The sequence below is a fragment of the Primulina huaijiensis genome, chromosome 4, assembly GCF_012295235.1.
Source record: "Primulina huaijiensis isolate GDHJ02 chromosome 4, ASM1229523v2, whole genome shotgun sequence".
NCBI classification, from domain to species: Eukaryota; Viridiplantae; Streptophyta; class Magnoliopsida; order Lamiales; family Gesneriaceae; genus Primulina; species Primulina huaijiensis.
The window spans coordinates 22,539,544-22,562,837 of record NC_133309.1 but is presented as its reverse complement, the minus strand read 5'-3'; the positions used below and the strand labels follow the sequence as shown (position 1 = coordinate 22,562,837).

The following is a 23,294-nucleotide window of genomic DNA, read 5'->3' as shown; positions in this document are numbered from 1 at the left end:
TCTACTCACGAGAATATGAAATACGACGCGTCACGAGAGACACACACAATACACATATCACGTCACATTTTAAAAATATAAAATATTACCATAATACAAAATACGACATGTCACGAGACACACACGATACACATACGACGACACGTTATAAAAATATAATCGTAATACATAACACACGTAACGCATGCGCCTCGACGACGGAAAAGGGCTTCAAAAATTATAAAATATCTGCTTCAGACTCAACAACACTCATTTCCTTCATTGAATGACGCATGACTTCTCACCAATGTGTATGTATATGTATTCATAACGACGCTCTTTATACATATCCTCTAATTACTCAGAGAGAGCACTTTGGAGTGAAACGCGGCTCACAGATACGCATGGATTGCATGAGATCTTTTTAAGATTTCCGATTATTTATTGAGTCGAAGTTTCTCTATCGTTTGTTGTTCACATGGGTTTTTAGATTTTTTTATATTTTTTTGCCATTTAATGGAAAATTCTGCTTTGAATAGGAATTGGGTTTTCCTCTAATTTTACGGCGAAGATGAATTAGAGGTGAATAAGGGTTTCTGACTTGTGGGTTTTTTGGTAGAGCAGGGGCTATGGAAGTTCCAACTATGGTGATCAAGGTGGATTTCGCTCCTTTGTCCTATGATTACTTGTTATTTTTGCATGATTGTTGTTTAACTGTTAATTCTTGCTTTTGATGACGAGTTATTGAAGTTTTTGTGTGCTTTTTTTTTTCTTTCCTTTTTCGAGTATTTTTTTTAAATATTAGTTTATTGGTGACATGGTTCGCGGCCGCAGAACGTTGAGACCGGTCGTTTTCAGAGTGACGCTATTTTTTTTATGGAATATCGCCGGTTTCTCGGCCGTAGCAGAACGGAACGACCTTGCTGACGGTGTTTGAATTTTTTTTCGGCAAAATTTTACAATTTTTTTTTTGAATTTTTACCCATGAAATATTCTTATGATCCTGTTCAGAAACTGAAAATTTCCTTTAATTTTCCAAAAATTTTATTTTAAAAAATTCTGCTTGCATTTTTTTGGTCACGTTATCGGGCGTTATAGTTCACTGAATTTTACTTTTTTTTAAGGTTTTAGTAATTTTTTACATAAGTTAGTGGAGTAAGACCATGAATTGCTTGATAACAAGATCAAAAATGAAAAACTTGAAAGTTAATTTTCTTTAGGATTATTAATTATATACACTACCCCTCTTAAATAACGAGATTACTAAAAACCACTTGTGAAAAAAATGATTTATTAATTCTTTGTGTTTTCAAATCTTGAGCACACACATCTTCATGTTTTCTAATCTAAGAGAGCACGCACCCTTGTTGGAGAGTGTATGTAATTAACCTTTTTCCCTTTTTATTATGTCAATCTGTGTGCTACTGGTTTTTCCTCCTGAATTCCAGGTAGCTTGGGTTGTCACGTGTTACTTTTTTTCAATATTTTTTTGTGGTTTTGTGACACTGTTTGTGGTGAAATTTCGTAAACTTTCATATAAGTGCTAGATGATAGTTTTATCTTTTGCATAAATATTGTGCATTTGGATTTTTGTTACAATAGAGGTATGATTTTAAAAAGGTTTTAAGACGATTCAATTTATGCAAAGACCTCAGAGTTTTTGGTCTTCGAGATTTATGGTGTGTGTAGCAATGGATCAGTGTATCACCTTCAGGATGGAGATTGCTAGGGCTAATTTTGTGTAAAAGTATGCTTTATTGTATATCCTAGATGAATACATTTGATTATACTTCTCAGACTTATGCTTAGGCTTAGCATGCATTTATGTTGATCTAGTTTTTGCAACGTTCTTACAGGTCAAATATCAAGAAACACATAGGCGTTTCAATGTTCGGGTTACTGATGATGAAATTGATCTCAGCATGGATCGTTTAAGGGAGAAGCTTCTTACCCTCTTCAACTTAACTCCAAATACTGAACTAATGCTCACTTATATTGATGAAGATGGTGATGAGGTGGCTCTTGTTGATGATGATGATCTTTGTGATGTGGGGAAGCAGGGGCTGGACCCCTTGAGAATTACAGTAAAGTTGAATTCTGAAAAAAATGGCATACGACACTGTCCAAGTGGAAATTCTACTCCCTTGAAATCTCAATCTGTGCAACAACCATTGCAAAATTGCCGTAAAATTCTGAAAACTGTTCCAGAGCCGCTCTATGAAACCGTCGTGAAGTTATCCAGTGATTTGGCATCCAAAGCTTCGTCCTCTGCTTCAGGTGTTACTGACCTTGTTGAGTACTTCTCAAAAGTGGGCCTGTCCTACTTGGCCCATCATTCAGATTCCCAACATGCAGCAAGAACCATGACCCAGAGTGATGTTACTGAAAGCAGTGCAGCTGCCACAACAACCAAAAACTTGGAACCATCCAAGGTTGATGGAGCCACATCGAAGGTTCCATCAAATGGTGGATCTGATAAGCGATCTCTTAGACACAATGAGAGCTTAGAAAATCAAAAGGAACAATGGTTTAACTCGTTAAATGATGAGAAACTTGGAATTGCTTCTGGAGTAATCACGAAGGCTACATCTTTAACAGTGCCTGGCTTTAATGATGTGGCACTTGAGTCGCAGAATATCAGTGTTGGCCAGCCTGTGATTGCTGAATCTAAGGTTGTGCCCGATAGAGTCGATAAAAAAGAAACGGCCATGAAAGAAAGGATCGAAAAAATTGGGGAATTTCATGCAAAGGACAATCCTTTTGTGACAACATCTCACCTGCCCCCTGTTGCAAACACAGATTGGTTTATCGGGAAGATTGGCAGCGGATGTAATTTTCCTACTGAAAAGGCTACCAATATACGAGGTCCTAGCCTTCAACCATATCCTTTCAATTCCAGTGCTTCCAATCCTATTAAGGTAGACCATGTTGGTGGCAGGACTAAATCTTTATTCCTCGGAAGTTTTGGGAACTCTACAAGCTCAATTTGGGCTCCTTATCGTGGTATTTTAAATATTCCGGACTTGTGTTCAAGTCCTAGTCCCACAGATGACTGCCCGATTTCCAGAATACCTGTAGAAAATGCCAAAGCTTTTCAATCTCATCCTGCTTCAAGGGTGGTTACGTCTAGCGGGTGTGGTAGTCAAATTGTTGACACTTTCCATGTCTTTCACTGCGGCATCTTCTGTGACGGTTGTGGGGTCCATCCTATTACTGGCCCTAGGTTCAAGTCAAAAGTGTAAGAATTAGTCGAGGGAACTTAAAATCTTATTGATAAGCTTATCCTAAAAAACTAAATCTTCTGATGAGTATAGCTACGCCTTGGTGTTAACACTAAACTGACCGTTTAAGTTTCTCGTGCAGAAAGGAGAACTACGATCTGTGCATGATCTGTTTTGCGGAAATGGGAAATGCAAGTGACTATATCAGAATTGATCGCCCTGTGGTTTATCCACACCATGTGTTGTATGATTCTGTATGTATATATCATCACTATTTTTGTTATTTCATCGACTCTCTTTTAGCTTTTATTTATTCTTAAGCTAATATTTGCTTTTCATGCTAACTTTCAGCATGCCAAGGATAGGGATCCGGTTTCATCACAGGATTGCAGGGGTTTTAAGGTTAAATCATGTCTGTCCAAGATGGATAGTTGCTTCGTTACAGATGTGAATATACCCGATAATACTGTTATGGCACCCTTAACTCCATTTACCAAGGTTTGGCGACTGAAGAACAATGGTATAGTTGTGTGGCCCAAGAAAACAATCATTTTCTGGATGGGAGGAGATGAATTGAGCAATGAACTTTCTGTTGAGTTAAAGGTGAGTTGTCCTGTTTTTATGTAATTTTTTATGCCCCTTATATACACAATCACTGTTTCTGTTTGCCCGGAATTTTTCGCCCTCTTGGTTTTTTCCAAAATCACCGTATCTCGACTAATCATCAATAAACTCTTGTATGTACATTGTGAAGTTAACCAATGTCTTTTTTGAAATTCTAATCACATCGATTCTTTCCCTTCTCGTTTTTCTTATTGATTGATTAATCATGGTGTCCTTGTCTTGCTGTGCATGTCTTAGTTAAGTAAAATGTTTGAATGTCCTTTTCAATTAACGGAATATTTAAATAAATGATTTTCTCGTTTGGCCAGATTCCTGCAACTGGTTTGGCCATTAACCAGGAGCTTGATGTTGCTGTTGATTGCATTGCTCCTGAGCTTCCAGGAAAGTATAAATCTTGCTGGGCATTGGCTTCCCCCTCTGGACAAAGGTTTGGGCAACTCATTTGGATTCGGATCGAGGTTGTTACTGTTATGCAGTCATTGCTGTTTAATTTGTGTAAATTTATTTTATGATTTCTAATGGCATGCTTGAATTGGCTATTTTGCGGTTTCTGCTGTAGGTTGTCACTTCTGTTGCAGCGAAGCCACTGGAAAATATTAGGAGCTTTAACCTGAACTTACCTCCTCTGAGCAGTTGTTTAAATGATCCTGAAACTATTGATGTGGTTCCAGAATCAATTGTTGAATATTGTCAAATTGATCCTGACAATAACTATAATAGTTTTGTTCCTTCTTCTACTGCACCTGTTTCACATCCTATTTTTGATCTCTCAAATATGGCACCGGCTTTCCCTTCTATAAGATCTGATGTGCTTCATCCTTTTATACCATTGCCTGATATAAACTTACCTGCATCTGAAGACGAGGGAATGAGCTTCAAATCTGTTAATTTAAACAATGATGTATCGACAATGAGCGAGGATGACCTGGACCTGGACCTGGACCTGGACCTGGACGTGGACGATGTTTCAGAGATTTCTGAGTGGGATACTATCCTAGATGAGCTTTTTGATATGGTGAGTTTCTCCAAGTCATAACACCTCAATCATGTCTTGTTATTCGGTTATTCTCTTTGTTGTGGTTTTACAATCTGCACAGAATTCTTAAAATGTTGTCTAATTGTATTGTCAATGCAGGGCTTCTATGATATAGAAATGAACAAGAAGCTACTTGAGAAGAACAATGGAAACATCAAGCATGTCGTCATGGAGCTTATTGCTGCAGAAAGTAAATGATCCTCTTTTTATATTGAACGTCTAGAAATAAACGCGGCTGCATAAACTAGCTGCTTTTTTCGGTATATTATCTGTTGGATTTTTTTTTTTTTTTTTTAAGATGCTAGATTTGTTCAGATTGATCTTGGTAAGTTTTCAACCTTTTAAACTGATACTGAAAATCCTTTCTTCTTGTGTCTATGTTGAATGCATATTCTAACGAACGAAAGTTGTGGTGGTATCAATCAGTCACTCAAAATATACTGTTGATCCCATTATTCATAATGAAAAATTGAGATATAAAAACAGAAGATCAGCTAAAGCTACTAAAAACCTTTACAAAAAGGACTACTTTCTTGAAATTTACCCATCATCCTGCTATCTCTTGGATGACATCTTATTGAACAAATTCCTCAAACTATTCTTACTCTCCTGCCTCCTCTTGATAATTCCATCTTGGCTACGTGTTCCTACAAACGAGTCGTCGTTCACTACTAGCCCCATCTCCAACTTCTTCGAGACCGTCACAATCTCATATGAATCCCAAAGCGACTGCCTGAAATCCCAACTAGCATTGCATCGGTCTCTTTTGATAGTCATTCTTATTGCTTCGATTTTGAATCTGCTCGGCTTGCTCTTGAAGTATTGCCTGCAAGCATCAGATTCTAAGGTGGTGGTGGTTGTCTTCGAGTTGCTCGAATGGCCATGCCATGCTTGCGCCACGGCCTTGAGGATTTCGACATCTGGTCCTTGTTCTTCTTGCTTTGAGTCCTTCTTCATGGTTTCGAGCCTGAGTTTTTGGTGACACAATGAGGGTTTAAGATTTGTGGTTCATTGGATAGAACGGAATATAGAGATATGGATGGCTCTATATTTGTCTCTTTTTGGATTGTATGGACAGAAAAAAAGAATAAATTCAACATCAGGGAAAAAGAGATTTGAGGATCTATATGTATATAAATCATGCATGCGAATTTAATTATTTATATTTATTTTTAAAACCCAAGTGTGTGTGTGTGTGTGTATATAAAACTTATTACAGTTTTGGTAATAATATATAATTTATTAAATCAAGTTTAAGCCTTTAAATCTAATTCCTAGATCCTTCCTTGATGCTTATATATGTGCATTGCCTCCTTTGAAAAATATTTAAATTTGTCAAGAATTGGTAAGTTTATTATTATCTTTCGTTACATATGCACACAACCTCGAAAAAAATTGTCATAATTTTCACAACCAATTTTGATGGGATTAATAAAATTTTCTAAACAAATAATTTTTGTTGAGTTAGTAATACTGAAATTTGATTCTTGTAAGTTTGGTTATCAGTAAGTCAATCAGCAAGAAATACGCGAATTAGACTGACTGAGACAGTTCGAATAAATTACTTATCAAAAAATCAATTGAGTTCTACTGAATAATATTTAACGTAGATAAACTGAGAAGTAAATGGATACAAAATTGTTTCTACATGTTCGAAGACTTCAATACTCTTACGTCATCATGTATGTTTTATGGAAGGATTGCACTAAAAGAATTTAGTAATTACAAGCAATTTGAAATAACCTACTTCAGTAAAACTTAATATTTCTTAACTGAAACCCTTAATAAACTTCAATCTAAAATTATTTGAGTAGTAAGACTTCTTACTCTCAATTACACAGATTTCACAAGAAAATTTTAATCACAATTTTGATTTTCAAAATGATCAGATAATAACTTATCAACGTGTGCTGACTTTTCAGTTTGGCTCGCAGAAAGCTTTTTCAGAGAAGATCAGTAAATTTTTATAAGTTCAAAGATCAATCGTGTAACCGTGCAACCTTCAGAGCTTGTTCAACCGATCTATTTGTAGATTAATCTGCATTGGTAATCTTTTTAAAATAATATATCCGTTTCCACATACAGATGTCGTTGTTGCCATGTCATCGTCTTTTTCTGACATGTCCTGTAATGAGCAAGAAGTCAAGAACCTGACATTCTGTTAAGATTCAGTGACTATTGGTACGAAAAGCTTTATCCGCTATTTGAGTTGGACTCTTGATCTTTTATCACTGATTATACTAATTCTTCAGGGAATGTTTAGATTTGAACTGACTGATCGACTTAGATAGACTGTCATTTGAGCTTCATTTGTTAATCTTGAATCGATTTAGCTACCCGTATCGTTCTTATATTTTTTAGTCTGCTCTATAATAGGTTAGACTTCTTAGAAAACTTCTTCTTATGAATATTCAGTTTTCTTTCTTGAATTTAGTTAGATGAGACTCTGTAATAATCTATTTGATTAGCAAATTTGTTAAATCACCAAAATTTGAAATATTCCAACATATACTTTTAATTTTTTTAGGTATATATTTTTATAAAAAAATAGAAATATTCTAAAATATGAAATATCACACCGTATTCTTCTATATTTTGTTTTTGGCCCTTTTCGAATGCCACGTTCAAATAATTTTTATTATATTATTAGTTTATTATATAGTCGCCATCCTTGACAATAAACTAAACAATTACTGGGTAGACGTGTCAACTTCTAGCTCTTTTTTTTTTATTTATTATAAATAAGTATCTTCTGAAATCTCATATATATTATTTATTTATTAGATTAGTCAATTCTATATATATTTACGATTGTAGCTTTATATCGATGTCATGAAATTAAATTATCATCCTTAACATCTCAATTTTAAATTATTTTGTTTATTAAAAAAAATTATATAGAATTGAGTGCGTCAAGTGGCACAAAATTTTATGTATGTTTACAAGATATAATTAAATTTGAGTGTCGCTAAATCTCCCTTCCAAATATATTTGAATAATAAATGAAAAAATATTCAGAAAAACTGTATTTTTTCAAAAGTATTTGATTATAACTCAAATATCTAGTCAATAAATATATATGAATAGGTATTTCATAAGACGATCTCACAGATCTTTATTCGTGACACGAATCAATCATGTTTATATTTACAATAAAAATTAATATATTTGACATAAAAAATAATATTTTTTCGTGGATGACTCATATAAAATATTCATTTCACAAAATTGATCCGTGAAACCGTCTCACATGAGTTTTTGTGAAGATATATATGTATATTTTTTTATAACGATGGAACTCATACTATTTTATATTTTCCTTGAGAACATGATTAATTTATTGACTAATACAATAATATGCAAACCACGATAACCACATAAAATCCATTGAAAACCTCGTGCGATACCAACTCGGACACTCCTGGTTACATGCATATTTCTTATTTTTTTGGCTAAAATCAGTGTTAAAATATTTTTAAAGAAGTGACTCATATTAATATTCTTTTTTACTTAACATAAAAATAACAAATTTAAGCAAATATATTAATTATGGTAGATGATTTTGGATAAATATTTATGTGAAATAAAAAAATGTAAAAAAATAAAAATTATGTTTTTATATAATGAAATTGTAACCCCATACAAATTGCCACGTGTCATATTCCGATTCAGAACTTTTGTATGGGATTCCCACTATTTACATAGAACGAACCTCAAAGCACTAAAATCTTTATCCGATGCGAAGAATTTTCCATAATCAGCAGAGAACAGTCATCAGCTCAATCACTACAGTAGAATCACAAACTAACTTTGGGAATAAATCTTTCTTAAACACGATTCCAGAGTTCAGTGGAATCAGTTTCTTCCGGTCACATTCCTCTGTTGTTTTTTTCATAGTGGGGGTGAGAATTGGGAAAAACAGTCGAAATTCCAAGAACTTGACAAGAAAATGGATTTGGATTTCTGGGATGTTAAGGGTCAGTCTGCTACACAAACTTCAGCTGCTATCCCATCTTCGAGAGCTAAAAGTTCTGGTAATTTGGTGAATTATGCGTTCTTTTAAGTTCGATTTCTTGAATTGTTTGGACATGTTTGAGCTTATGTTTGGGCTAGTTTTAAGTTATTATTAGCTGGATTCCTCAACTGGTTGATGGTTTGATCTGTGTTCGATTCTTGATTTTGCTGAATCGAAAAATGGTTTCTTTTTCTTCATATTACTGGCTTGTTTCTTGCTCAGAGTTCTTGTGATGTAACATAGGGATTATATTAATTCTGTTCGATATTTTTAGTTCTATTCTGGTGTCATGATATCACTAAGTAAGATCGTGTCTCAGGAGTCAAAGGGAAACTCCCATCTTTTTCACATTTTGTAGTTTGATGGATTGATTCAATGTAGTTTATAAACTTTATGATTTGATCAATCTTTTCTTTAAAGTTTAACTTGGTTCAAGTTCCCACTGATCTTTATCTTATTCGATTGATGATTAGGAACTCGAGGAATCGTGGAGGATGAAGGGGAGGATGGAGTGAGAGCTTGGTTTCCTTGCCCTTTCTGTTATATGGAAATTGAAGTCCCCTTACTCTGTGTCCATCTTCAAGAGGAGCACTGTTTTGACTTGAAAAACGCAGTATATCCTTAAAAACATAACAATGTATTTTGCTTTGTCCCTCTTTGTATGAAAGTAAACAATGTCTGGTTTTACCTTTGCTAGGTGTGTCCAATCTGTGCTGCTAATTTAGGGAAAGATCCGACTGGCCATTTCACTGTGCTGCATGCGTACTCCATCAAGGTATACATATCTATATTCATGTTAAAGTTCAAGATATGAAAACAAAATGATCAAGACATTTATTTTCTTTTCGTTCCGGCAGAGGAGGAAAACGACTGAGAAATCGGGATTCTGGAGTGATATATCCACAAATATAGTCAAGGACTTGAGAGAACTAAGCTCACATTATGGCACAAGTTCACTATCTGGTTCAAGTGAGCCTCCACACGATCCACTTCTTTCACCATTTCTATGTACCATTCCGCTGCATGTTGACACTAAGGACACTCACAAAGACATGATATCCCCTTGTGTTGCTGCAGCAGGTGATTCACTGAGGTAAAATTTCCAAATCTCATAATCTTTGCACACCAGATGATTATACTCCGTAAATTCCGATTTTAAGGAAAAAATGTCATATGGAATGAGATGGAAATAAAATTCCTCCAACACCCTCAAAGGGAGAGTCAATGCAAATAAAATAGACATTTGTAGCTGAAAATGGGTATTTTTCTCCCTTTTACAAAAGAGTTGAATGGGAGCCCAATCAGTGCTTGATGAATAGACATTATTATCACAAAATGGATAATAAATTCATATTTATTATATATATACTTCGTATGTCTCTCTTTTTGCAGCAGCATCCAATCAGTGCTTGATGAAGTCTACGAACGTAATTACAAAGAAAGAAGGCAGCGTGCTGTGTTCATTCAGGACCTCCTTGTATCCACCATTTTGCAGGGTTTCTTGGCTTCTTCCTTGCCCCAGAAGAGTGACTAATGGAATACTGTGAAACTCTATTCCACTATGAATGTTATATAAGATACTATAAAATTCCAGGTGTTGTGGCTACCATCTGTCACAAATTTCTCATCAACAATAGTGTTAAAAGATCATGAAATTGAGTGTAACTTCACCTCAAAAGCTAACTCAAGGAGATTGTCCAAGTCTATATATACAACTCCTAAGAAGTTAACTAAGACGATGTGAGACATCTAACTCACCACTTCATGACCAAAAATGGACAATTGGAGCGTGAAGTTCAACACGTAACCATGTGATTGAGCTCTGATACCATTTTAAGATCATGGACTTGAGCCTAACTCAATCTTAAAAATTAGTTCAGGGGGAGGATTGTTAAAGTCCATATATATAACTCTCAAGAATTTAATCCAACTAATGTGAGCATGTGATAAATTCTACAATCTTCTGAGGCCACAAATGCCAAGGAAACTCTTGTCTGCAGAAATCTTCTATAGGAAAACAGACATGCATGCATCGAACACAAAAAAAAAACATCACGATTGTTACATGTTGCACAATATACTTCGAATAACAAAAGTAAAATGTTTGTTGCTTCTTTCTCAGACTCAATTTCATGGATAAAACTGCTTGAGCATAAGACAGCCAACATAGTGTGTCTCTGCACTGATATTACATGAAGTTGCAACCTATCAAACTTTTATGACTAAAAGTTGAAAACTCACATACAACATGAACATTAAATTGAATAACTGCAGGTCATCAAACCACATTCATCACAGGGACTCCGATTAGGCGAGAAGATCTTTCAGCTTTCACAATTCCTTTGTATATACTTGAAGGACGTCGATTCCGAAGCTCCAATGTTCATCCAGTATCAGTTGAGCAGAAGCCACGGCTGAGGGGCTTCTGCCATCCGATTCGATCATTTCTAGTGTCTGTATGTTTCCAATTTCCAATCGGGATCTCCTCCAAGTGGTAGCACCACGAAATCCTGAGGCACTTGAGCTTTGGAAAAATGGGCTCTACATTGCACCAAATCTAAGTAACAAAATCACAGCACGAAGTTTTAGCTCACATAATTCTCCTTCATTTGGTTCCCATACTTCACCTAACTTCCCAAGCGCGAACACTAAAGTGATTAGTGTGTAAGAACATTACATTTCTTGCTAGAGTACTCTTTCCAAGATCTCTCACGTATTACTTCGAGTTCAGGTGATCAACTCGTTCACTAAACATGTTTACTGCTGATCTATCAACCTGTTGTTTATTATGCGAGACACACAATATTTGTTCAGAATCAGATTGAACAGCAGCATACAAGAAAGGAATTTGTAACAGCCAAAACTCAAAACTTGGAAGTAGTTTGATTGACCAGCAGTCTCCCAATATCAATTGCGAGGATCAACCCAATATTTTGCCTACTAATTAAAATTCTTGAGGCACTTAAGCTTTGGAAAAATGGGAATCATGGGCTCTACATTGCACCAAATCTAAGTAACAAAATCACAGCACGTAGTTTTAGCTCACAGAATACTCCTTCATTTGGTTCCCATACTTCACCTAACTTCCCAAGCGCGAACACTAAAGTATGATCCCTAAATTTCGTAATCTTGGAGTATTTAATTAGGATTTTCGAAATTATGGAGATAGGAAAAATTCTGCACGATAAAAAAAAATACAGGCATGGAAAATTTAAGAGTTTGCCTACCAGAATTTTAGAGAAAATCAAGAGTATTATTTTGGGATAATTTACCACAAATTTGAAATTACTAAAGGATATTTTTGGGATTTAAGAGAAAGGATTTAATTGTACTGGAAAATAAAAGATCTACTGAATATTGGGAATTAGACACAAAATTCGAAATTTTTCATGCTTGGATAAGAGAATATTACGAAAATATATCCAAGGAATGGATATATAGATTTCGAAATTATCCAGTATCATGGATAAGATATGATACTTATCCTAGATTTAAAGTTTGATTCAAAGTTCAAATACGAGGATAATACATGATCAGGATAGCAGCCAACCCCTATAAATAAGAGAGTCATGCCATTAGAAATTCACAGCTCCACATTTTCGAAATTTCCTCTCTAGTTCTCCCTAGGAATTTTAGAGACTTTGCTCTCTTAGTGTGCCGAGTATCAAAGCTCTGCAGCAGTTCAGATCCAGGCTCAGTTTCAAAATCCTATCATCACCAGTTCTTTTTTTCGAATTATTCAAAGTAAGTGGGTTTTTGCTATACTATAATTTGCGCACTTGTCCTTCGTAAGTGTGCTTTTGTTACACATACATTCTTTCGTAATCGGGTTTTCGCTATATTATAATTTGTGTATGAATCTCCCTTCAGTTTTCTTTTGAAAGTTCGTTCGAGCATAATTCCTCGTTCATGATATATTTTCTTCAAGATTTGTCAAGTTATTATGTTCAAAGCAGTGTTAGGATTCGATTGGATATGGGAAAGGATTTCCGAACTATGACCCTTATACGGTGGGATGATAACCGTTGTACGGCCTAACTCCATAGAGGATTAACATATTGGACATGGCCTCACTCCTTAGAGGATTAACATATAGGAGACTGATATCAGGAAACCATGGAAATGAGATGACTTTCAGTGCTAAACAAGTATGTTATACGAATATGATATGTGATGACATGTTATGATTATGAAGTATGAATATTCGTTATTATTCAAGTTATGATACACTATGTAAAATTTGAATTCAAGTATATGTATAATTTGCTTCATGTCTCGAACGGCCCCCACTTGCTGAGTATTTTTCAAAATACTCACCCCTTACTTCCTCCCCACCCAGATTAGAACGAAAAGCAAATGGATAAAGATGAGCAAGAGCAATTTTTGGGGATGGTAGAAGATCTCGAGTCATTCCAGAAATTTTAAAGATTAGTTTATGTTTATCGCTTCCGCACTATTAAAACATTTTTTAATCAGTTTATTTTGGTATTTAAGCTGTAAAGACGATTCTTTTGTTGATTATGAGAAATAAACTGGTTTTGGTATATACTGTACTGCAAGGCTTGTTGTTTGACGATTATGTTATTGTTGAGTAACGCCGGTGTCGACTAACTCCGATCTCGGGACGTGACATGATTAGTCTGTAAGAACATTACATTTCTTGCTAGAGTAGTCTGTCCAAGATCTCTCATGTATTACTTCGAGTTCAGATGATCAACTCGTTAACTAAACATGTTTACTGCTGATCTATCAACCTGCTGTTTATTATGCGAGACACACACTATTTGTTCAGAATCAGATTGAACAACAGCATACAAGAAAAGAATTCGTAACAGTCAAAACTCAGAACTTGGAAGTAGCTTGATTGACCAGCAGTCTCCCAATATTAATTGCGAGGATCAACCCAATATTTTGACTACTAATTAAAATTCTTGAATACATTAATGTCTGAAATTCCATTCGAATAGTTAAACAACCTCCTCCTTCAACTTACAAAACAAAAAGAAGAAAAAAAGTCAATTTTGAAATCATTTCAAATTACAATGATTGTGATATTGGGATATGCTATTCCCTATATGAATGTGATACTGGCACCTTATAATTCCAGGGATTTCTCATAGGCCATGATATTAACTCTACATTATTTTGATGCCAGAAATTTCCAAGATTGAATCTTTTGAATCAAAGGTAGTAAGTTCCTCGGATCATGTCTGAAATAAAACGAAATGACCCGGAAAATGAGAATTTTTAAAATATCAATAATTGCTTCTCTAGTTTCATAGATGAACAACAATCTACATCTGATTAAAGTAAATGAAAGCTGAAAATTGATGCACAACGTAAGAATTAAATTGAACAGCCAGAGGTTATCAACGGAGTTTACTATATCTAGGAAGATCTTTGTGCCAATTACTTTTCATACGAACTTGAAGGACATCGTTCCCCATGCTCCTTTGTTCATCCAGTATCAGTTTTGCAGATGCCATAGCTGGGAAGCTTGCGTCATCCAATTCGATCAACTCAAGTGTTGATATGTTTCCAATTTCAATTGGTATCTCCTTCAAGTTGAAGCACCAACGTATCATAAGGCACTTGAGCTTGGGGAAGTGGGAATCATCGGCTTTCCAATGCAGCAAGCCTAACCAGGAAAGCTTTAGGAATTTCAGCTCACTGAATTCTCCTTCATTTGGTTCCCACACTTGACCTTCGCAGGCGTCGTGATGTAGTTTGAGAACTTCAAGATTGGGTAGCGAACCAACCATCGCCAAATCTTCCGAACGAAGGTGGCAACCTTTCAAAGTTAACTTTTTGAGTGCTGCTGGGAACTTGAATTTTGGAGGAAAAGCTATCTTGGAGTAAGACTCGATGTGTAATGACTCCAGTTCATTCAAGCACACGATATTACCAAGATGGAATTGGGACCAATCCTTGGATCTCACGTCATAAACGACTCTCAGTTTCTTTAGTTTTGGAATTCTTTTGATGATCTCATCTGTAAATCTGAAATTTCTTATCCTCGAGAGAGTTTGAAGGTTGGCCAGAGTAACAAAATTTTTACCCTCAACTCCTGAATTTGGAGGATCCGGTAAACGACAATCGATACTTCTGATCTGTACGTGCCTTAAATGTGCCATCAGCCATACTTGTGGGGGTAAATGACAGAGAAGAACATCGAGATGCCAGATATCAATGACTAAGGTTTGAAGGCCCCAAATTAAGGATATGCTTGCAGGAACAATCACTCTAAAACAACTAAGAGAAAGGTACCGTAAATGCACTAGTCTGACTAACTCCATTGGAAACTCAAGTAACCGTACTCCGGATTCCATATCTAATACTCTTAGCAGTCCAAAACTACGCTCAGTTATGATTATATCACCATCTTGATGATAAAATAGAAGTGATCGGGTTGGAAAAGGTGGTCCATTTGAGTTACAAATATACTTACTGAATTTGAAAGGAGTCAATGGTTGGATACAAACACGACGTTCATTTCTTATGCCTTTAGGATGACTGGGGGTGTGCCTATTGATGACATGAAGGATCTTCTCTTTTTTAACTTGTGTTATGGAAAAATCTCTCAAAAGATCATGGATTCTGTATGTCTTAACTTTGCTACGATGCCCTAGCTTAAGAGCCATAATCAGACTTCTATTCAAAAGATCTTCCAAACACTCCTCTGCAATATGTTCCAAGCTCTTCGACTTATTTGGCTTTATAAATCCCTCAGCAATCCATAACTTGATAAGTTTGGACCTTCGGATGACGCAATCTTCTGGGAAGATTGCAAAATATAGAAAACAAGGTTTTAAGTGAGCTGGCAAGTGATTGTAACTCAAGGAGAAGATCGTTGAACATTGACCTCCATCTGCAGCGAGAATTGAGTTTAGAGCAGTGGCAATAGTCTCCCAGTAACCAACAGTCTTGTCCATGGATAGGAGACCACCAATGACAACTATTGAGAGTGGAAGTCCTCTGCAATTTCTTATAATCTCCAGACCGATTCCCTCCAAACGCGGAGAGCAAAATTCTCCTCTGAACGCCTTTTCACGAAACAAATTCCAACTCTCACTAGAACTAAGAAAACTCATTTCATGAAGACAGCCAGTAGAGGCTGCAAGACTTCCCACATTCTTTAGCCGAGTTGTCAAAACAATTCGACTTCCATTATTGTCATCCGGGAAAAACCTCTTGATATCATCCCACACCTTGCTATCCCACACGTCGTCCATCACAATGAGATACACCCTACCTTTCAAATTTTTGTATAAACGTTCTGCTAATTCTCCACTGCTTACATTTCTCATATCTGGATTGAGCTTGTCCATTGAATCTAGAAGTCCTAACAAGATCTCATGCATTTGATATTCTTGAGATACTGTTACCCAAGCACGAACATGAAAGTGATAGACAATAAGTGAGTCATCAAATAGATTTCGCGCAAAAGTAGTTTTTCCAATGCCTCCCATCCCAACTATCGAAATGATTTCACGTCTAGACGATGAACTTGTTAGCCAATCCTTTATTTTCATCGTGTCTTCAACCAATCCAACCATGTGGAGTTTTTTGTCACTAAATGTGAGTCTTGTTCCATTGACAGGCAAATAATTCCTTTGTTGCACATATTTTAGGTCTAACATACGCTTAACCTTCGCCACCTCTTGCTGATAGGATTGCATTTCTTTTATGACTCTATCCAAGTCTTTGCAAAAGTTGAGGTATCTCAATCTCCTATTGGTTCGATAATATAAAATGCAAGTGGATCCATAGGATTCAATGATGTCCTCAGCTCTATAAGCTGTATCTCTAATTTCTTTTTCCAAATCTTTAACCTCTTTGCTAGTGGACATGGAGTGATTCTCCAAAAAATCATGCAGGAAACTAACCTTTTCTTGGAAGGAATCAAGCTGTTGTTTTTCATAACGAATGAAGCGAACAGGACTCCTGAGTTGTTGAAGAACCTGCATAAGAGATAGAACTGCAGCATAAGCCATCTCTGGTCCTCTCCTCAAAAAAGTTCACAATCTTGCAACAGAGTGCTGTTGAAAAAATAAAAAAAAAATTGACAATTTGTTAGGATTAAACGCTCAAAAGTAGTGGGAATGGTGGAAAGGATGATCAGTAAAGAAAACAAGAGAAAAGTGGGTATAATGATCATTGAATCCTTTTCTTTTTAAAGGCAGTGTTGTTTTTAGCTGTATGCAATTGATCAGGTAATTTAATAATCATATAAAACCATTCAAACTTAGTTACCACAGATTCCCAAAAAATAAAACCCAAAAAAAAAAATAATAATAATGATAATGAAACATATTAGAACAATATTGTAAGGCCCATGGTGACTACATTTTTTGGGCATACTGCATACAAGATCACATCCTCATGGTAGCCAATAGACACTTATTCACAAAACTCTCCATCCCTAACAGTAGAGATCGTGACTTTCCAATTCTCGAACCCAAAACCTCAAGGCTTAGTACTTGGATTAAAGAGACTTGACCTGGAGGTCTTGAGTTCGAGACTTGGGGAGACACAAACTTTACTGCCAGGAGTGGAGGATTCTGTGAGTATGTACGTCATGGACTACCCTGAGTTATGTACTTGCAAACCCAAAAAAAATAGTGTCATAAGCCTTAAAAATATTCTCATTTCAAGCTCTAAAATTCAGTCAATCACATTGCACTCCACAATTTTTTTAAAAAATAAATCGCAGATTTCCTTATATAAAATTCTTCTTAGTTTCGAATTAGACGAATAAATATTATCTTAAAGATTATATATGTACTTCTAAAAATTTTATATTTTGACAAAAATAATTTATATAAATCAAATTATTCAATATGAATTAACGATTTGAAAAGGATCTTTTGGCGAGTAAATACAATACAATGAGACAAGTTTCACACAAGTCCAATATCAAAGTCACTCACATTAATATAATAGTAAGTCTCTTCTGAGACGATCTCACGAATCTTTATCTGTGAGACGGGTTAACCCTACTGATATTCACAATAAAAAGTAATACTCTTAACATAAAAAATAATACTTTTTCATGGATGACCCAAATAAGAGATCTGTCTCACAAAATACCATCCGTGATACCGTCTCACACAAGTTTTTGCCTTAATATAATTGCAACTTTGAGGGTAAACTGATAACTCCTCCATTTATGGGTGTTCCCATTTTGGTGGCTTCTTATCAATTTTATTCAATGGAAAACATTTCTTACCAAAATGATTTTTCCTATGCCTCCCATCTCAACAATCGAAATGACTTCACGTTTAGATGATGAGCTCATAAGTCAATCCTTTATTTTGCATCTGACTCCTCAGCCAATCCAACCAAAGGTGGGGTTCATCGGGCCACGAGAGGTGCTTGAGTTGGTGAAGTTGGTAAGAATCTCATCTAAAGTTTGAAGTTCGATTCTCCCTATCAATATCTTCTCTGGCAAACAGTCATACAGAATTTACCCAGTATAGTTTACACACTATTGTGATAGTTCGGGAATTATCACCGTTCCAAGCTGTTGTTTTTCAGTGTTGAAGAACCCGCGTAGGGATAGAAATGCAGCATAAGGAGAACAATCTTGCAAAAGAATCGTTTAGCTGCAATCAATATTGTTGTTAATCTATTATTAATGAATGGAATTTGTAAGGATCAAAGAGAAGAAATTGATGGAAGTCATAAAGCAGTGGGAATGTTGGATATGCAAAAGAAAAAGACTTTTTGCAAAAAAAAAATTTTAGCTTAAATTATTTTTCAAAAGACAACTTTATATATGAATTTGAGGTCGAAAAAACTAGTTCAAACTAAGAATAAGTCTCTTGTGATACGGTTACACGAATTTTTATCTGTGAGACGGGTCAATCCTACCGATATTCACAATAAAAAATAATATTATTTACTCTTTGTCGATATTCCAGCCAAAATCTCCATCAATTAATCGAATTTATTGATAGTTCAATTATTTATATAGAGAAATAAATATTTCAAAATGAAATATATCTTTGACTCATATATAAATAGTCAATATTTAATATCACATATACACTTCTTTCACGTAAACCATTAAATTCAATCAGATTCGAAAATATGTCTATTTTTTTAGGAATCTCATTTTTGTTTTGTAAATTTTTTTCTTCTTTCTATTTTCGTTATCACTATTCAAACCTAATACAATCTAATCTAGTCGAATGTAGTTATTATTAGTTATTTTCAGAAAATTTCAATTCTACGGGACAGTGTTAGTTAAATCTGAAATTAAAAAAATGTGTATATATATATATATATATATATATTTGTGATCTCTAACTCTATGTCTAACAAAATTCTTAGAATATAAAATTAGGATGTTGGGAATGTGGCGTTGATGAGGTAATAGAGAGAGCCCACCTTTGACTATGGTGACCAAAGCATAAATTTTAAATATTACAAATTTAAACAAAATTAGTTTGAATTTAAGTGGTAAAAAAAATATTTTATTTTTACTGTAATTTCAATTATATCAATTGTCAATCAATATATATATTACAATTTCATTTTTATTTCCTTTTAGGACTTGATGGGTCATCTTTTATTTATTTTTTTTAATGAAACTTAATTTCCATTAAATGATAAAAAAATATAAGTTCGGTACAATCATAATGAATGCAACACAGATCCTACTATATCGCTAACAAAAAAATTTGTGTGAGACGGTCTCACGGGTCGTATTTTGTGTGACAGATCTCTTATTTGGGTCATCCATGAAAAAGTATTACTTTTTATGCTAAGAGTATTATTTTTTATTGTGAACATAGGTAGGGTTGACCCGTCTCACAAGAAACCTACTCTATCGTTAAATGCAATACACAGAAACTTGGGGTATACCCCAGATCCTAATAGAAGCACTATATCCGTGAGAAGAGCACGCATCCTGTAGTTTTGTTTGTCCGGGGCCACCATTGCAGCAGAGAGTTTGTACTTCGCAGGCACATGGCACAAATAACTAATAGAAGTTAACCAGAGCATGCTAAGTCTCCATCTCACTCAGCTTTAGATTGAAAGCAAACTTGAAGGGTGTCTTATATCCGAAAAGTAGGTAGAAGACATGTGAACAAGTACACGGGACATACGCCGGAGGCCAGAAAAACTACACGGGGCATACCCCGGCTTATAACCAAACGCAGAACACGGCACCCATCACGAACCGAGTTGATAATGAATCGAACAACAAGGGCAAACCCCACAAACCATAAGACTGAAGACGAGGTAAATCCCACCGAGCAGCACAGCTTGATCAGAGCCACCCCCTAGCTTTGGACTTGACAAGATTAGTATCCAGAGAATGATTTGCCAGATCCCAAACATGGGCCAAAGCCTGGAGGCGATTGTGAGTATCCACCCCACTCAGCACATAATCAAGACTTATCATCCTTTATTTAATATATAATGAGACTTGATGTCACATACCAAAAATTGGAGTTGGAGTTCAAGTTCCACAAATTTGAAAGATAAATAATATTAAGATGTTGAATATGTCAACCATTTTTATTAAAAAATATTTATTTTTAAAATATTAGATAGTTTTTATATTTTTCAGGAAAAATTGTATTCATTTTTTTTTCAAAAAAAAAAATAATTTCCTTCAATTATTTAAATATTTGTTGGTTTAGATTCCAAAAAAATAAAGAAAAATTTATGCGTGTCGGTCCACTAATTTTTATTTATTTTTAATATAATATGATGACAAAAATAAAATAATATTTAGAATAATAATACAAACATCATTATTATTTTTTATTAATCATATTATTAGTCAAAAAATATTCCAAGTTTTTTTGGAAAAAATAATAAACGGATAGTGTTAGGATCGTAAACGTGTTTAGAGGGGGTCAAATAAACAATTTAAAATATTTTGTGATTAAAAGAGCTACAATAGCTTGTTCTTGAAATGTTAAAAAAATGAATCAAACACCAAGAAAATAAATCGAGTTTGGTTCTAAAACCAAACGGAATAAAATCAGAATAATCACTCTAAAATAGATTAATCACTTTGTAAATCATTTAAAAAAAGTTTGGGTGAAACATTTTAACAAACACTTGGTATACAATATTTTGGTATTTGAAATATACATAAAATATTTCAACAATGCATTTTAAAAACAATAGCAATAATTAAATGCAATAAAGTAAGAGACACAAATTTGTTTATGGATGTTCGAAGATAAAATTCCTAGGTTACCCCTTCTTCCACTTAGGAATGATTCACTAGAAGACTTTGATTTATACAACTCTTTGTACAAACTTATTTCAACTTAGGATTCATCCCCGTCCAATAGAAACTCCTAGTACACTCTCGATTGTAGGTCGCAACCTCACAAAATCGCATAATGTTTAACGTCTCTAATGCCAAGACTACAAATACAATTTTTAATGTTTTTGTGTGAAAACTATCCACTCAACAATTATTGGAACTCAACTTTCTTTTTGTATGAGTGATTGTGTGTATGAGGAAATTAATTCATTACAGTATATATACTTTCAAACGCATCATCATACACAAGAGAAAAACTTTCATTAAGCTAATATATCTATTTAGACTTCCTTTCTTGGGCTTGCTTTCATTCTAGCTTATTTTTCATTTATATAGTTTGCCCATGCTTTGAATCCACATCAAAACTTGTTGTTTGATATTCAAAGTGTTGTATCTATGACATCAAAGAATGATATGAACGTTTGAAACAAGAATATGACCGTTTTTGAAAAGTTATGTATTGTTTATGACATTGAAACAATCATATTTTAATTTATGTCAACTTTTTGATTTCGGTCTATTTTAGTACCTGGACTTTCGAAACAGTCTGGTCGGATTTTAGCGGCAGAAATTTCGGAGCGGTCCGGTCGGATTTGGGTGGCTGGATTTTGAGTCAGGACCGTCAGGTCTAGCTAGTCTCTTATCTTGGTTATAACTATTGATTCGTCGATTTTTTTTTGCAAAGTGGTAAACATAAAATTTGTAGCTTTTCTCTTAGCTTTCCATAGAATCAATAATCACTCAATTTCAATTTCATATGTGAGAAATATGCTTAAAATAATAAAACTGTTAAAAAACAGTCAGATGAACGACTTGAAGTTTTGTGGTCCAGTCTGGTGATTATAATTCTTGGTTCTTTGATTTCTGGGAAATGTGGTAAATATGAATGTTGTATCCATTTTTCTTACTTTCCAAAGAATTAAAATTACCAAATTTCAAGTTTATATGAAAGATATATGCTCGAATTCTGGCACTGCTTATGTCTAGCCGTTTGCTGTATATGCGACTTCCAGTTGGATATTGCGGCGTCCGATTAGCATAGATAACTTCCAAACTAACCGGACCAGTCTGAAATGTGAATTCTAGATAATTACGTTGGCTTTCCAACCGTTTGGCCTTTGGTCACTTGAATATGCGGTTTGTGAGATATGAACAAAATATCAGAACTAGATGATGAAGCACCTGTTTGCCAACATCCTGGGCAACATTAGAGGTAGACTATATAAGATCTATTTTCCCGTTTCTTTCGAAATATGCAGGTGTTGTCTTCAGTTGGTCACCCACATTAGAAAGTTATTCATCTAAATCGTTTCAAAATCCTTGGGACTCCAAAGTCCCATCGATCAAGGAGGGAAAAAGAAGTTTGGTGGATTTGAATCCTTCATCTGCAAACTGCATAACTGTGTTGAATACCCTCCGGCCAAAATTGTAAGTGGTACTATCAATGCCAACATTTAGAGAACTCTGTCATGTGGTTTAGTCACCACTATAGTGTTGGTGGAAGAAGTCCAATTTCTGATTGCGGTCTTTTGCAAAAAAGAATAGAATGAAGTCAAATTTGCAGCAAACATCTTTCTGAGATGATTGGGAAACACCTTGATTAGTCCTCTAGTGAGAACATCAACAATGACATTGAACTCGGGTGCAACCTCCTCTTCAGGGGTGTTATAGATGGCATTTATCACTGCGGGGTTAAAATCGAAAATCCTGTCACAGACAATCACTCTTCCAAACTTCATTTATCTTTCATCTCCAACACTGGATATGAGATTGCAATAAAGTTCCGGTTCATGTCTTCTGGCATAGGGTGTCTCAGAGCTCATAGTAGCAAACATTACTCGATATTTAAAGAAAACAGTCCCATTCTGTTGTCCATAAGCCTCCACACCAATATTCTTTTCATCACTAAATTCTCTATTGATGTACAGTGGTCACAGAGGAAAAGCAACTTCAGAGTAGAACTTTGTGGAAAATGACTTGCTCACATCATAGTCTACAGAGTCAGTGTTATCTTGGTTTTGCGACCAACTCAAAATCCTCATTATTCGAGTCATCTACATAAGAGAAATCAGCGTCCAAAAGGTTTGCGGAGGAGGAACACCCTTTAAATTCCTTGGATGGGAA

General features: G+C 35.0%; 4 protein-coding genes across 9 annotated transcripts; 2 read left to right on the top strand and 2 right to left on the bottom strand.

The window, feature by feature from the left end:
• The first annotated feature begins 250 nt into the window (after positions 1-250).
• LOC140975461 (protein JOKA2-like) lies at positions 251-5,238 on the top strand. Of its 3 annotated transcripts, none has more exons than XM_073439188.1 (8): positions 251-290; positions 604-635; positions 1,836-3,217; positions 3,343-3,454; positions 3,552-3,803; positions 4,133-4,282; positions 4,384-4,839; positions 4,960-5,238. In XM_073439188.1, exons 1-8 carry the CDS (start codon positions 266-268, stop codon positions 5,056-5,058), a joined length of 2,508 nt encoding a protein of 835 aa, XP_073295289.1. In that variant the 5' UTR covers positions 251-265; the 3' UTR covers positions 5,059-5,238. The 3 variants fall into 3 exon arrangements, with proteins under 3 accessions (XP_073295289.1, XP_073295291.1, XP_073295290.1); XM_073439190.1 differs by having other exon boundaries at positions 251-415; XM_073439189.1 differs by having other exon boundaries at positions 258-294.
• Positions 5,239-5,415: 177 nt separating this feature from the next.
• LOC140974989 (uncharacterized) lies at positions 5,416-5,817 on the bottom strand. Its single transcript, XM_073438483.1, has one exon. The coding sequence runs from the start codon at positions 5,815-5,817 to the stop codon at positions 5,416-5,418; it is 402 nt and encodes a 133-aa protein (XP_073294584.1).
• Positions 5,818-8,541: 2,724 nt separating this feature from the next.
• Positions 8,542-11,974, top strand: LOC140975460 (protein DEHYDRATION-INDUCED 19 homolog 5-like). Of its 4 annotated transcripts, XR_012174968.1 has the most exons (6): positions 8,543-8,894; positions 9,349-9,488; positions 9,573-9,650; positions 9,733-9,968; positions 11,150-11,390; positions 11,834-11,974. XR_012174968.1 is itself a non-coding variant. In XM_073439186.1 (5 exons), exons 1-5 carry the CDS (start codon positions 8,810-8,812, stop codon positions 10,407-10,409), a joined length of 678 nt encoding a protein of 225 aa, XP_073295287.1. In that variant the 5' UTR covers positions 8,542-8,809; the 3' UTR covers positions 10,410-10,482. The 4 variants fall into 4 exon arrangements, 3 of the variants coding, with proteins under 3 accessions (XP_073295287.1, XP_073295288.1, XP_073295285.1); XM_073439186.1 differs by lacking the exons at positions 11,150-11,390; positions 11,834-11,974 and adding an exon at positions 10,271-10,482 and having other exon boundaries at positions 8,542-8,894; XM_073439187.1 differs by lacking the exon at positions 11,834-11,974 and having other exon boundaries at positions 11,150-11,806.
• A 2,131-nt stretch (positions 11,975-14,105) lies between these two features.
• Positions 14,106-17,072, bottom strand: LOC140975459 (putative late blight resistance protein homolog R1A-3). Its single transcript, XM_073439183.1, has one exon. The coding sequence runs from the start codon at positions 16,867-16,869 to the stop codon at positions 14,245-14,247; it is 2,625 nt and encodes an 874-aa protein (XP_073295284.1). The 5' UTR covers positions 16,870-17,072; the 3' UTR covers positions 14,106-14,244.
• Between the last annotated feature and the right edge of the window lie 6,222 nt (positions 17,073-23,294).